General features: G+C 49.3%; 1 protein-coding gene across 1 annotated transcript; it reads left to right on the plus strand.

Annotated features, from left to right (window-relative positions):
• Positions 1 to 3,637: 3,637 nt before the first annotated feature.
• On the plus strand, positions 3,638 to 14,621 carry LOC112854873 (olfactory receptor 287). The gene is made up of 2 exons (XM_086681275.1): positions 3,638 to 4,008; positions 12,225 to 14,621. Exon 2 carries the CDS (start codon positions 12,480 to 12,482, stop codon positions 13,404 to 13,406), a length of 927 nt encoding a protein of 308 aa, XP_086537401.1. The 5' UTR covers positions 3,638 to 4,008; positions 12,225 to 12,479; the 3' UTR covers positions 13,407 to 14,621.
• The last annotated feature ends 288 nt before the right edge of the window (positions 14,622 to 14,909 follow it).

Below are 14,909 nucleotides of genomic sequence, written 5' to 3' on the forward strand. Positions count from 1 at the left end.
TGTTGACTAATGATGTTGCCTGTCTATGTGATTATTATCCATTCTTTGGTGAAATGCCCATTCAAGTCTTACACCTGTTTGTTTATTGAGTTGATTGTTTCTTTGCTATTAAAGTTTGAGAATTTTAAATTCTGAATGCAAATATTCTATCGGATACTTGATTTGTAAATGTTTTTTCCCCAAATCATGGCTTGTATTTTGAGTCTACTAGTAGTCTCTTGAATATCAGAAGTTCTTTATTGATGAAATCCTGTTAAAGTTTTTTTCTTTTATGGATTGTGCTTTTAATGTTGCATCTAAGAAATTTTTGCCTCACAAACATTTTCTCCATATGTCTAAGGTTTTATGCTTAGATCTACCATCTACTTTGAGTTAATTTTTGTGTAGGGTATGAGATACAGATTGAAGTTCATTTTTCTGCTTGTGGATAGCTGATTTTTCTGGCACTATTTGCTGAAGATTGAATTACCTTTCATCTTTGTGGAAATCAATCCTGTGTGCGTCTCATGTTTGGATTCTCCAGTCTGTTCCACTTCTATATGTTTATCTTTTTCCAATACCACACTGTCTTGATTACTATAGCTTTACATGTATTGCAACCAGGTACAGGTAGTGTGAGTTCTCTGACTTGGTTCTTTTTTCCAAATAGCTTTGGCTCTTTTAACTCCTTTTCTTTTCCATAAATTTTAGACTCAGCTTATTGTTTTCTATAACGAAGTTCTGCTAGAATTTTATTGAATCCATAGATCAGCTTGGGGACCATTAGCATCTTTACAATAGTCTCCAAACCATGAACATGGTATATTTCTCTATGTATTTAGGCCATCTTTGATTACTTTCATCAGTGGTTTGTAAGTTTTAGCATGTTTTACAAATACCTTTCTCCAGATTATAGCTTCTCTTCTTCAGTTCCTTTAAGATGTCTTTTGATGAAACAGAAGTTATACATTTTTCAAAATTATTTTAGAACACTTTTAGATTTATGGAAGAGCTGCAAAGATAGTACAGACAGTTCCTATATACCCCACACCCAGTTTCCCCTAGTACTAATAACTTACATTAATATGGTACGTTTGTTCAATTAATGAACCAATACTGATATGTTCTTATCAATTAAAGTTCATACTTTATTTGGATTTCCTTAGTTTTTATCCAATATCCTTTTTCTGTCCCAGAATCCTATCCAGGATCCCACGTTACATTCAGTTGTCATATCTGCTTAGGTGCCTCTTGGCTGTGAGTTTCTCAAACTTTCCTTATTTTTGTTTTTATTTTTTATGACCTTGACAGTTTTGAGGAGTTCTGGTCATCTATCTTGTATAATGTCCTCAGCTGGGATTTGTCTCATGTTTTTCTTATGATTAGACCGGGGCTTTGGGTCTTTGGAGGAAGACACAGATGTGAAGTGCTGTTTTCATCACATCACATCACATCAGGGCACATGCTGTTCACATGGATGATCATGGTTGGTCACCTGGCTGAGGCCATGTGTCAGATTTCTCCACTGTCATTCACTTCCCTTTCATACTGCCCTCTTTGGAAGGAGGTTCCATGCACAGCCCATATTTAAGGGGTTGTAAGTCATGTTCCCCCTCCTGGAGAAAGGAACATGTACACAGATTATTTGGAATTCTTCTTCATGGGACATTTGTCTATTCTGTCCATTGATTTGTTTATTTATCCAATCACTTGTTTATATCAGTACAGAGTCATGGATACCTACTTCACACTTTGGGTTATTCCAATACTGCTGTCTTTATTGTCTTGCTGTCTCAGCTTTGGCCGGGGAGACAGTTGTCTTCTTGGCCCCTTTGACATACCCCATCACTGTGCTTTCTTCTTTCTGAACACTTATTATTAAAATTCTGGTGCTGTGATATGTTCCATTCCCATCTTGTGTAAATTTCTTGCCCCAGCCATAAATTCAGTGATTTCTCCAAGGAGATCTGGTGCTTTTTGTTAGACAAACATATTAGAAACCACTTGTTGCTCCTGGAGTGTTGTCACTTTTAGGTCCTCTCAGCTGACAGAGCGAAGAGTTTTATGTGTGGATATTAACCTGTGCATGTGCACATATCTCTGAACACTGTGTGTGTAGCCATCTGTACCCATATTAAGCTGAACACGAGACCTCACCGACATCTCCACCTCTCATCCACCACTACGTGGGTCATTCCAGCCTCCTGCCCTTGCTGATGTGTAAGTCCACTCCAGCAGTGACAACCCTGTCTCCCACAATCCAACATCCACTCATTCAGCTGTTCAATTTCAGCATACATGCATAGTGGCACCAGGATTGCTAACATCTACTCTGTCAGGAAGAAGCTTTATCAGCTGAAGTACAGTGCTTGTGTAGCTTTCTTGCTGTTGGTCTTACAGACTCCACTTATTTTCAACATTATTTAGATCAGCACATTTACACCCACCCCTATGGTTAGATTGTTTCCCAGATCCCCAAACCTCCTAAATGAGTTTTTAAAATTTGCATACATTAAAGTTCACTTCTTATGTGGTAAAGTCCTATGGTTTCAACAAGTATCACATATCTGCCATTGCACTATCATACAGCTAGTTTGTCTGCCCTAAAAATCCTCTGAGCTTTACCTGCTAAACACTCTCTCCTTCCCCCTGAACTGATCATTTTACTGTCTCCTTAATTTTGACTTTTCCAGAATGTCATATAATTGGAATCATACAGCATGCAGACTTTTTGTTTATCCATTCACCTGTTAAGAGGCATCTTGTTTGCTTCTTGTTTTGAGCAACTATGAATGAAGCTGCTATCAACATTCATGTGCTTGTGCAGTTTTTGTGTGGGCATAAGTCTTCAGATCAGTTGGGTAAATACCTAAGAGTGTCATTGTTGGGTTGTATGGCAAGAGTATATTTAGCTGCATAAGAAACTGCCAAACCACCCTCCAAAGTGGCTTTATCATTTTGCTTTCCCTACCAGCAATGTTGCTCTGCATCCTTGCCACCATTTTGCATTGTCAGGGTTTTGGATTTTAGCCATTTTTATAGGCATGTCATGGCATCTCCTTATTTTAATTTGCAATTTCCTAGTAACATATTTTGTTGATCAGCCTTTCATATGTTTATTTTCCATCTGTATATCTTCTTTGGTGAGGTGTTAAAGATCTTAATTTTTTTTTTATGTTCAATTTCTTTTTTTTTTTTAGATTTAAATCCTAGTTAGTTAACATATAGTGTAGTAATGGTTTCAGGAGTAGAATTTAGCGATTCATCATAAACATCTTAATTAAAAATTAAAAAAAAATTTTAAATGTTTATTTATTTTTGAGAGAGAGCGAGAGAGAGCGAGCATGAGTGGGGGGGGGAGGGGCAGACAGAGAGGGAGACACAGAATTTGAAGCAGGCTTCAGGCTCTGAGCTGTCAATACAGAGCCCAATGCGGGGCTTGAACTCACCAGCTGTCAGATCATGACCTGAGCTGAAGTCAGATGCTTAACCAAGTGAGCCATCTAGGCTCCCCAAAGGTCTTAATTTTAACAGATTTTCAGAAATTTCAAAAAATTTTTTTAAATTTTTTGTTTATTTACTTATTTTGAGAGACAGAGGGAGGACGCACGCGCGTAAGCAAGTGGGGGAGGGGCAGATAGAGAGGGAGAGAGAGAAGCCCAAGCAGGCTCCATGCTGTCAGCACAGATCTTGATGTGGAGCTCGAACTCACAAACTGTGAGATCATGACCAGAGCTGAAACCAAGAGTCAGATGGTTAACCGACTGAGCTACCCAGGCATCCCCCAAATTTTCTTTTATGATTCACATTTTTTAAGGAAGTTCTTGACTACTCTGCGGTGAGAATAATATTCATCTATATATTCATGGAATTGTTTTAAAGATTTCCTTCTTTTTGACATTATTTTCTTTTTCCTTTCTTTTCTTACTGAAGTGAAATTCACATGACATAACGAACAAGTGAGAGCATGTGGTCCAGCGGGATTTAGCGATGTGCCGATTCCTTTTTATGACTGGATAATATTCCATTGTAAGTATATACCACATTTTATCTCTTCATTCATCTGTTGGTGGACATTAGGGTTGTTTCTAACTTTTGGCTATTGTGAATATCATTGCTATGTACATTCATACCGGTTTTCAATTCTCTTGGATATATACCTATTAATGGAATTGCTGGGTCATATACTAACTCTTATTTAACTTTCTGAGGAACTGCCACACTGTCTTCCACTGAGGCTGCACCATTTTACATTCTCACCAGCAATGTACAAGGATATCAATTTCTTTACATTCTCACCAACACTTGTTCTTTTCCATTAAAAAAAAATGATAGCCTATCCTGGTGGGTGCGAAGTGGTGTCTCATTGTGGTTTTGATTTGCATTTCCCTGATGACTAACGGCACTGGGCATCTTGTCATGTTCTTGTTGGCCACTTGTATGTCTTCTCTGGAGAAATGTTTATTCAAGTCCTTTGCCCATTTCTAAATTATCTTGCTTGTCTTTTAGTTGTTGGGTTGTAAGAGTTTTTTTAAAAAAATATATTCTGGATCCTAGACCCTTATTGGACATAAGATTTGCAAATATTTTATCTGATTTTGTGAGTTGTCATTTCAATTTCTTGATAGTGTTCTCTGATGCACAAAAGTTTTAAATTTTTATGAACTCTGACTTATCTATTTTTCCTTTTGTTGCTCTTGGTGTCACATCTACGAATCCTTTGCCAAATCCAAGATCATAAAGATTTACCCCTATATTTTCTTTAATGAGTTTTATAGTTTTAAGTAATATATTTTCATCATTGATCCATTTTGAGTTAATTTTGGTATAATGTGTGAGGTAGGGGGGTCAAACTTCATTCTTCTGCAGGTGGATGTCCAATTGTTCCAGCGCATTTGTTGGAGAGACTGTTCTTTCCCTGTGGAGTGGTCTTGGTACTCTTGTCAAAAATCAGTTGACCATAGATGTATGAATTTATTTCTTGACTCGTTCTATTCCATTGGTCTATATGTCTTTCTTTATTCCAGTACCACACTCTTCTGATTACAATAGCTTTGTAGTAAGTTTTGAAATCAAGAGGTATGAGTGCTACAGCTTTGTTCTTTTTCAAGATTATTTTGGCTATTCTGGGCCATTGCTAATCCATATGGATTTTAGAATCAGTTTTCTAAGAAATTTTTTTCTAAAAAGGCCATTGTTATTCTGATAGGAGTTACATTGAGTCTATAGGTCACTTTGGGTGTCATTGCCAAGTTAACAATATTAAGTCATCTGATCCATGAATATGGGTTGTCTTTCCATGTATTTATGTCTTCATTAATTTTTTGCCACAATGTTTTGTAGTTTTTAGTGTACAAGTATTTCCCCTCGTTGATTAAATTTATTCCTATATATTTATTCCTATATATTATTCTTATATATTCCTATAAATATATTCCTATTTATTCTTTTCTGATGCTTTTGTTAATGGGTTTTTCTTAATTTATGCTTTGAATTGCTCATTTCTAGCATATTTCAGAAACACAATATATTCTCTGTGTTGATCTTATACTCTGAAGGTTTGCTGACTTCACTTATTAGTTCTAGTTATTTTTGGGGTATAGATGCTTTGGGATTTTCTATATAAAGAATCATGCCATCTGGGAATAGAGATACTTTTGCTTCTTTCCATTTGGATGCCTTTATCATTTTTTTCTTGCCTAATTGCTTTGGCTAGAACTTAGTGTGATGTTGAGTAGCATTGTGAAAGCCAGCATTCTCCTCTTGTTCCTGTTCTCAGTAAGAAAGCTTTCAGTCTTTCACTGTTGAGAATAATGGCAACTGTGGGTTTTTCATAAATGCCCTCAATCATTTTGAAGAAGTTCCTTTCTGTACCTAGTTTTCTCAGTATTTGTATCATGAAAGTATGTGGAATTCTGTCCTTCGGTCTAATGGTTTTCCTGCATTAATTCAGTCAATCCCATATTTCTCTCCTTCATTCTATTAGTGTGGTCTATTCTATTCTATTCTATTCTATTCTATTCATTTTTGGGTGTTGGATCACCCTTGTATTCTGGGGAAAAATCCCACTGGTCATGGTGTATAACCCTTTTAACATGCCATGGATTTGGTTTTCTAGTGTTTTGTTGAGGATTTTTGCATCTACATTTGTAGATATTGGTATGTAGTTTTCTGGTGGTGTCTTTGGCCTTCTTATCAGGCAGTGCTGGCTTCACATTAGGAAGTGTTCTTCCCTCTTCTATTTCTTGGAAGATTTGGGAACATGTTGATTCTTCTTTGTTTGGTAGAATTCATTAGTGGAGCCATCTGGTTTTGGGCTTTTCTCTGCCTGGAGGTTTTTGCATATGGATCAATTTCTTTACTTGATACAGGTCTGTTCAAATTGTTTATTTCTTCTTGAGTCACTTTTGGCATTTGTGTGTCTAATAATTTGTCCATTCCATCCAGGATATCTAATTTGTTGGTATTGCCCTGCATTCTCCGGTAGCCCTTCTTATTTCTGTGAGGTCGGTGGTGATGTCCCTGCTCTCGTTTCTGACTAATCTGCATCTCTCCTCCTTTCTTTGCCAGTGTAATGGGAGGTTTGTCAATTTCACTGATCTTCTCAAGAACCAATTTTGGTTTTGTTGATTCTATTTTTATATCCTGTATTTCATTTGTCTCTGCTCAAAGTTTATTACTTCCTCCTTTCCATTGGGTTTGAGTTGAGTTTGCTTTTCTTTTTCAAGTTCCTAAAGGTGTTTTTAGTTTATTAGTTTGAGAATTTTCTTCTTTTACAAATGTGTTTACACTCGTGTTTCCCTGTATGCGCACGGCTCTTTCTACATCCCACGAGTTGGTATGTTGTGTTTTCACTTTCAAAGTCTTTCAGCTTTCCTACAAAATCTGTATCTGGAGTTTATTATTGTGCATGGTTTAAGATAAGCATTTATTTCACATCAGTTTTCCAGTGCTGAACAGCGCTTTCCTCCCTCAACTGTCTGCTTGGCTTCCTCTGTCCTACACCACACATTTGGCTGTTTCTCCGAGTTCTGTTGTAGAGATGGTGCTTGTGAGGATGTCCTTAAAGAAGGTACTGCCACTAAACCCAGGCAGACCTTTAGTCACTAATTGTATTCAGTTTTTGTCTTTAGTTTTTCACTTCTTTGTAAAACTTGTAGTTTTCCCAGGTGGAGGCTTCTCAGTGATACTCAGAGCCCCGCCTGATTCCATATTTTTCTTTAAATTTGTTTTTATTTTTATTTTAGAGAGAGAGAGAGAGAGAGAGAAGGAGCTGGAGAGAGGGGTAGAGGGAGAGAGAGAGAGAGAGAGAGAGAGAGAATCTTAAGCAGGCTCCGTGCTGAGCACAGAGCCCCACTCTGGGCTTGATCCCATGACCCTGGGATCATGACCTGAGCCAAAATCAAGAGTTGGACATTCAACTGACTGAGCCACCCAGGTGCCCCCCACCTCAATTTTGTCTTCAATATGCCATGGTTCTCAAAGAGGGGGACCTCCTCCTGCTGGCAGAGGGGCACTCCTGTCCTTCTCTGTTGGGCATGGGGAACGGAGGCCCAGGACCATCCAGCCTGGAAGAAACCAGGTCTCCCAGCAATTTCTATGTCAACTATGCAGCATCTCAGTGGACATTTTGGTGCAGGAGCTGGAGGTCATAGGGTGAGGTTCAAACTCTGAGGTTCTCAGGCAGGAGGTCTGCAGAGAAGGTGGGCCGGGACAGAAGGTGATTCTGTAAGGACCAGGCTCAGAAACTGAGAAGGCAGCTAGGTGTGGGTCAGCCATGGTCCTGGGGTCCCAGGTGTGAGCCAGGTCACAGGAGCCCTGGTGCACCCTGGGGCTGTCCTGGGCCCCGGCCCAGCCCTGGAGGCGGGGCTCTGAGGTGTCTGGTCAGCGTGATCATGAGCCCCCGCACCCTCCTGCACGTGATCACGTTTGATTCCGGGGCAGAGGAAGCAGGACAGACCATCGCTCTTTCACGGAGAAAGGGGTCCAAGAGAGGGTGCCCAGCTCATGGTCTGGCTCTGCGTTTCTGGGCACAAGCACCTGGGCCTTGTCACCTCTTGAGTGGCTTTATCAGTGGGGGGAATTAGGGATTTGAACTGCTCTTCTTCTATTGTAAGGAAATTACCAGAACCATGAAGAAGCTTTTGGTCAACATACGTTTGTCAGGCGAACGTGATAACCACTACACTACGGAAACTGGTCAACATAGGCTTGTAAGAGCGTCCCTTCATAGGAGGAGCCGGAACACAGCTGTCCCTGCATGTCCCTGTCCCTGTGAAAGCCTGGTGTGTGGCGCTGAGCCTGAGGGTCAGTCTTCAGTGGGAGGCTCTTACCTTCTGCGCAGGGAAGGAGGGAGACTTTCCAAGGCGATGGTGACCATTTCACAGGTGTATGCGTATCTTCAGACTCACCAAGACGTATACTTGAAGCATGTGCATCATTCTTGTATGTCAACCATAAGTTAATAATGAAAAAAGAAATGGGGGTGCACAAGTGTGTCCCTGTCTGTGACACGGGGAAACATAATCCCAAGGAAGGGAAGACGTAGCAAATCTCCACACTGATCTGTGCCTTGAAAATCTCTCTTCTACTTCGACATCTCCCAAATTCCTAGAGTGTTACCAGATTTGGAAAAAGTGTTTATTGAATCAAACAAAGCAGCGCTCCGTGTTTTCCCAGACCAGTGGCAGCCCCTGCCTTTGGCGCTAATTGATGAGGCACGGCTCCTGCCCCAGGGGACACCCTGCGCCAACTTTTAACGAACTCCCAATTAGGGGCAGCCCAGACACCTGTGTGGCACTGGAGTCCCAGGGCAGTGTAACACTTGTCACCCCGGAGCAGGCCGGCAGGGGTCAGCATACGTCCTGACTGCCACAGTGCCCCTTGTCCCTGGGGCCTCGTCAGGACCCGCTTTGGCCAATGCTGATGAGGGAAACGGGGGGAGGCTTGTGGGGAGCACACTCCCACCATCTCCCAGGACCCCTGCCCTGGGCGGCTGATTCTCTGCCACTGAGGCCCAGGCCCCGAGTGACCACCTTCCCATGGCCATGACCCCAGTTCCGCATATCCTGAGTGCTCCCCGTAGGTGTGCCCCGAGGTGTCCCCGAGGTTGATGCTGGCAGAGTGCAGAGGGTGGGCTTTTGCTCACGGCCACAGCCACCTGTGGACAGGGCACGCCGGGCTGGACGCCACCTCGGGAAGCTGCCTGGTGGCAGACAGCCCCCAGCTTGGCTCTTTTTACTGCAGCCATTTCCAGCGAGCCTGGGTGGGGGCGGGGAGTGGGGCAGCCTGCTCTGCCTGTCAACCTGTGGGGCGTCATCACCTTGTTTCCAGAGGGGACATGGAGGCGTAGCTTACAGATGGGGAAAATGCCCCACTTGCAGACGGGAGAACCAGACACAGAGCACCTGCCAAGAACACCAGTGTCCAGGGTGCAGCCAGCCCATGCCCTGGGGTGCATGGGGCCGCTGCTGTCCCCAGGTGCGGGCATCCTGTGTAGGGCATGGCCCCAAGAGACAAGCCTGGCATGGGGAAAATGCACTTGAGCTGTGGGTGAGAAACGGCCTCCAGGCACAGCCTAAGGGCAAGAGGCCCTGCTTAGGATGCTGGTTGCTGCCCAGGACCACCCTTGGGGCCCTCGCCAGCCCCTAGAGCCAGTCTCATTGCAGCTCTATCATTAACAAGTGGGTCCTTGCAGGCCTGCCCCCGAGGGAGGCTGGGTGAGGGCAGAAGTCACCAGAGTGTCGGAGGGCACAGGGCTCACCCTCTACCCTCCCCATTGGTGGGTGGGCAGGCGGGGGGCTCTCCAGTGTGGGGGATCCCCCTCCCTGCCCTATATCAGTTGCATCTGGTCCTTGGGCTGTGAGCAGGAGCGCCAGGGCTGTGTGTTAGCTGACGGCCAGCGGGGCTTGGTGGAATCACCGTCCTGCAGGAGAGGAAGAGGGGGCACTGCACGGCCACAATCTGAGGGAAGGACAACAGCCCAAGGAACAGGACAACAGGGGAGGTGCCACTGGCTTCCTTCTCATGGCGGGGGCTGGGGCAGCCTCCACACCTGTGCTCCGGGGTCTGTGCTGGGCTCACCAGTACTGGCCACTCTGAGTACCCAGAGTCAGGGTCGCCTGGGCAGAGTGGCCTTGCATGCCTGGGGCCCCCCACAGGGGGCTTGGGGACTGCACTCCACTCTCATGTTGGTGGATGGCCAGGCCGTCTTCCCGGACAGCCCAGACCTGCCTCCCGGCCAGTGCCATGGACGCCCTGGAGCTGCAGATCTGCAGCAGCTCCTGACCCCCCACCTCTGTTCCTTCTTGCTGCGTCTCCAGCAGACGGGCGGTGGGAAGCAAGCGGTCAGGCAACAGGAGACCACAGGGGCCCCCTGCCCCCCAGGACACAGCCCTGCCTGGAGGGTCCTTGGAATCATCGCGAGCTCACCCTCCTGGTCTCTGGGCTGCTTCGGGGGGAAATCCTGGATCGAGCTCACACCCCCTGGGTGAGTGACTTTGATCATGCTATGTCCCTGCGAGCCGACCTGGGCGAATGTCCCTCTTGAGGAGTCAGGCCACTGTAGGGGGGAGGGTCCCAAGGTAGACTCATTTTGGGACCGCCCGCCCATTTATTTAGTTCTATCTTCTCTAGCCCTTATGGGACCCCTTGCAAGATGTGGAAGATTCCATGGGATTTGAGTGGTCCTCACACTGCACAGCCGGGAGGGCCTGACGCCCCTGCACGCGTAGCTCCAGGGGCACAGGAAGGCGGGAGTTTTGGGGCCGGAGAACTGCGAGAGCCCTGGATAGGTCTCTTTTTAGTCTTTGTAGCCGTAATCTTGAGCGGTGAAAAAGGTTTCTAAACGAAGCTTGTCCTGGAGTCAAGGCTGAGCAAAACGGCCCAATTCTCCGGGTCAGGACCCAGTGCCCCGGGCAGAGTGCTGGGCTGCAGGGGCAGAGTGAGGGCTCACGAGCCGTGCAGTGGACTCAGGCCCTGGTGCAGCCTGGGCAGCGGCCTGTGCCCACCTGAACTCTGGAGGTGGCAGCTGAAAAGCACGCTGGCCCCCAGGAGATGGGGTCACGGGGGCCCTGCTGCGAAGACTGCTTCTTCCAGGGCCCACAGTGGCCCCACTCCTGGGACCTGAGGGTGGGGAGGGGACTGGCCTGTCTGCTGGGGTTGGCTTTTGCCCGAACGTTCACCACACAGCTGCATGGCTGCCAAAGGCGGGGGCTACAGCCTGACCAGGTGTCCTGTGGCTGTGGCTGGAGCTTGGTCACTTTGTTACCAATTGGCACTGTTGGGGGTAGCTTTGCTGACTGCACTGTGGGTCTGGGGAGGGGACGCAGCCAAGGGACCCCCAGCCCATCAGGAGCCAGGGTGACTGTTCCAGGGGCTGGTTCAGGTAGTGAGTGTGCACACGCGTGTGAGCACAGGCCCATGCATGTGTGTGTGGTGTGCACAGGTGTGAGATTCTGTGTGGGTGGTGTGTGCACCTGTGCCTGGCAGGGGGTAGGAGGGGCGCAGGCAGAAAACTGCAGGGGTCGCTGTGACTCCTGAGTGCAGTCCCCCCGGGGTGGACCCAGGGTCTGGACACTGTCGGGGAGAAGCCTTGCTCTGGGCTCCACGCTTGTGCGGTCACTTCCTGCCTCTGCCCAGCTGCCCCCTCGGACACTCACTGGGTGCTGTGGGCCCAGAGCAGCCGGCTGGGCAGAGTCCAGCCCTGTAGAGAGGGGTTGGGGGTGGTGCCGAGCTCAGTTCCCATTAAACCCCCTCCTCACTGGTGCCGCAGCCCCTCACTCTCTCATGCAGGCAGCCACCCTCAGGTGCCTCCTCCCCTCCAGCAGGTTCCACTGCCCCCCCCCCCCAACAGTGCCACCTGCAGCTTCTTGCCAGGAGGGGGCGCTGGTGATGGAGCTGTTTGCAATTCCACACGTCAGAGCCTCCTGGCTGCCGGGTTCCCAGCTAACGAATAATCCAGGGTGACAGCCCCAGGCAAGGAGAGCAGGGCCCCCATGGGCTTCCTCTGACCGTTGTTGTGCTGGGTGTGTGGGGGGGGGCTTTACTGGGCACAGAGGTAAGAGTGCTTTCCTAGGAATCAATCTGGTTTGTTGGATGAAAATGCGAAAAATGAAGCCATACGTAATTTCATTTGTGAAAACATGACAATTCCTGTCCTTTCCCTGGCCTCGTGAGTCTAGAATAAGGACCCCTCCCACAAGGTGACAAGGAGTCTAGAATGAGGAGATGTCCCCCCTCCCTAGGTGGCAAGCAACTGATAACCTGGGTCCAGTCTCCTGAGCGGCTTCCCCCCAAGAGGGCGAGGTCCACGGTCATATGTGGTCCACGGGCTCCCACAGGGACACCAGGCCTGGCTGGAGCACTGGGATTAGAGACGAGGTGAGTGGACCCCAGGGAGAGGGGAACGGGCCGGGCCCCTCCGTTCCTAGGCCTCAGTGAGGGCTTGGGGTAGGAGGTCCCTCGTACCGGCGAGGGTGGTGGGTGTCCGGGCCGCCTTCATGGCCTGGGGCCGCAGCCAGAACCTCTCCACATTCATCCTACTGGGCTTCCCGGGGCCACGGGGCCTGCAGACCTGGCTCTTCCTCCTCTTCCTGGTTGCGTACGTGCTCACGGTGGCCGGGAACCTGGCCATCATCTCCCTGGTCGGGGCGCACCGGCGCCTGCAGACGCCCATGTACTTCTTCCTCTGCAACCTCTCCTTCCTGGAGATCTGGTTCACCACGGCCTGTGTGCCCAAGGCCCTGGCCACGTTCGCCTCGCACAGTGGAGCCATCTCCTTGGCCGGCTGCGCGGCGCAGATGTACTTTGTCTTCTCGCTGGGCTGCACCGAGTACTTCCTGCTGGCCGCTATGGCTTACGACCGCTACCTGGCCATCTGCCTGCCGCTGCGCTACGGCAGCACCATGACGCCTGGGCTCTCCGCCCGCCTCGCTCTGGGCTCCTGGCTGTGCGGCTTCTCCGCCATCACCGTGCCCGCTGCCCTCATTGCTCGCCTCTCCTTCTGCCGCTCCCACGTCATCAACCACTTCTTCTGTGACATCGCGCCCTGGATCGTGCTGTCTTGCAGCGACACGCGGGGTGTGGAGCTGGCGGCCTTCGGCATTGCCTTCTGTGTCATCCTGGGCTCCTGCTTCGTCACGCTGCTCTCCTACGCCTACATCGTTGCCACCATCATCAGGATCCCCTCGGCCCGGGGCCGGCACAGAGCCTTCTCTACCTGCTCCTCCCATCTCACTGTGGTCCTCATCTGGTACGGCTCCACCATCTTCCTGCATGTGAGGACCTCGGTGGAGAGCTCGCTGGACCTGACCAAGGCCGTCACGGTGCTGAACACCGTTGTCACTCCCGTGCTGAACCCCTTCATATACACCCTGAGGAACAAGGATGTCAGGGAGGCTCTGCAGAGGTCGGTGCAGCGGAAGTGAACCCTCCGAGCCCACACAGTGGGACCGGGCCATCGGACTGCCCCGTCTGTGGGAGCCAGCGCTCAGCATCGCTCTCTGCACGGGCTGGAAACAGCATCCTGATGTCCCAGTGTGGGCGGGGGCTCTTGGGCGGCAGGGGGCTCGGGAAGGGTGCTTGGCGGTGTGGGAGGGGCCCTCCCATCCTGGCCTCAGGGGGTCTCCGCCCCTCTCACAGGCTTGGGGGTGCTCAGCCCCCAGGGTCCAGACACAGATTGTGGAAGCGAAATGAGGACACGGCGCCCCGGGAAGCACTATGTGCCCTGGCACATAGCTGCTGCCCACCAGTACTGGGCGCTGGACCAGCCCGTGAGCCCCCGGCCCGGTCTGGGTCCCGGGAGGCTGCGAGCTGTCTTGTCAGTGAGGGGTGGGCTGTCTGCCCTTGGGTTTTTCCCCACTGCTAACACGCGTGGCTTCCTGAGTCTGCCCTCATTGGTGGCACACGGACTCTCGTTTGGAGTCAGCATGTGGGTTTGCCTCAGAGCACCCCCCTCAGGGCTCACCTGCTCCTGGGGTCTGCACTGCGGGACGCACCCGTGTCGAAGGGCGGGGGGCTCGGTTCGGCCTCTGAGTGGCTCAGTGGTGTGAGGTCCTCGGGGTCTGGAACCTCTGTGGGAGGCCTGGTCTGACGCGACAGCCCATCATTACATATTCTCAGAGCAGCAAGCACAGGCTCCGAATCCAACCCTCTGCCGGCGTGACTTGGGCAAGTCACATAACGACTCTGTGTCTTTGTCTACGAATGGAGACTGCGCGTGCGCAATCCCATGGGGCCCTGATGAGTGTGCGGGGAGCCCGTGTGTCCAGGGCCCGACGGGAGCAGGTGCTCGGGAGGTGCTGCTGGTGGCACCCATACTCAGCAGGTGCACTGTCCCTCTTCCCACCTCACACACGGGTCAGGCAAGGCCGAGGGACACCACGTCCAGGGTGTTTATTCTCTGCAGTAACCCTGTGCCCACAGGTACCGGTAAGCGTCTGCCCCGTGGGTTGAGGAGACATCTCCCAACAGTGGGAAGGTGGGGTTCCCAGACGCCCCGTGGGCCCAGGGCCAGAGTAAAAGTATACTGCCTCTCTCCGACTCGTCCACTCGGTCATCTGTAGCTAATGATGCTCGTGAAGCCTGTGCTTTTGTGACGTTATCTCCGAATCATGAATTAAAGCGTGTCTGCGTGTAACCGACTCTTGCCTTTGCTAGAGGGGTGTGGTCAGTTAGAACACCTCACGTCAGCATGGTGTGTCCACAGCCGCGGAACCCGGGTGGGAGACCGGCCGGGGCAGGGCAGGGAGGGGGGCCAAGGTCCTGTAACTTCATTGCTGTGGCACCGGAGGCCCAGAGAGGCTGACCGACCCCCTCAAGGCCACACAGAAGGGTCAGCACAGCCAGAAACCACTTCAGTGGGCCAGCGCTTGCTTGGAGGGGATCTCGTTCTCTTGCTCTCTCATCGAGGCCTCACTGTCAATGCTTCT

The sequence above is a fragment of the Puma concolor genome, chromosome D2 (genome assembly GCF_028749965.1).
Source record: "Puma concolor isolate L17-30 chromosome D2, mPumCon1.1.hap2, whole genome shotgun sequence".
Taxonomy (NCBI): Eukaryota; Metazoa; Chordata; class Mammalia; order Carnivora; family Felidae; genus Puma; species Puma concolor.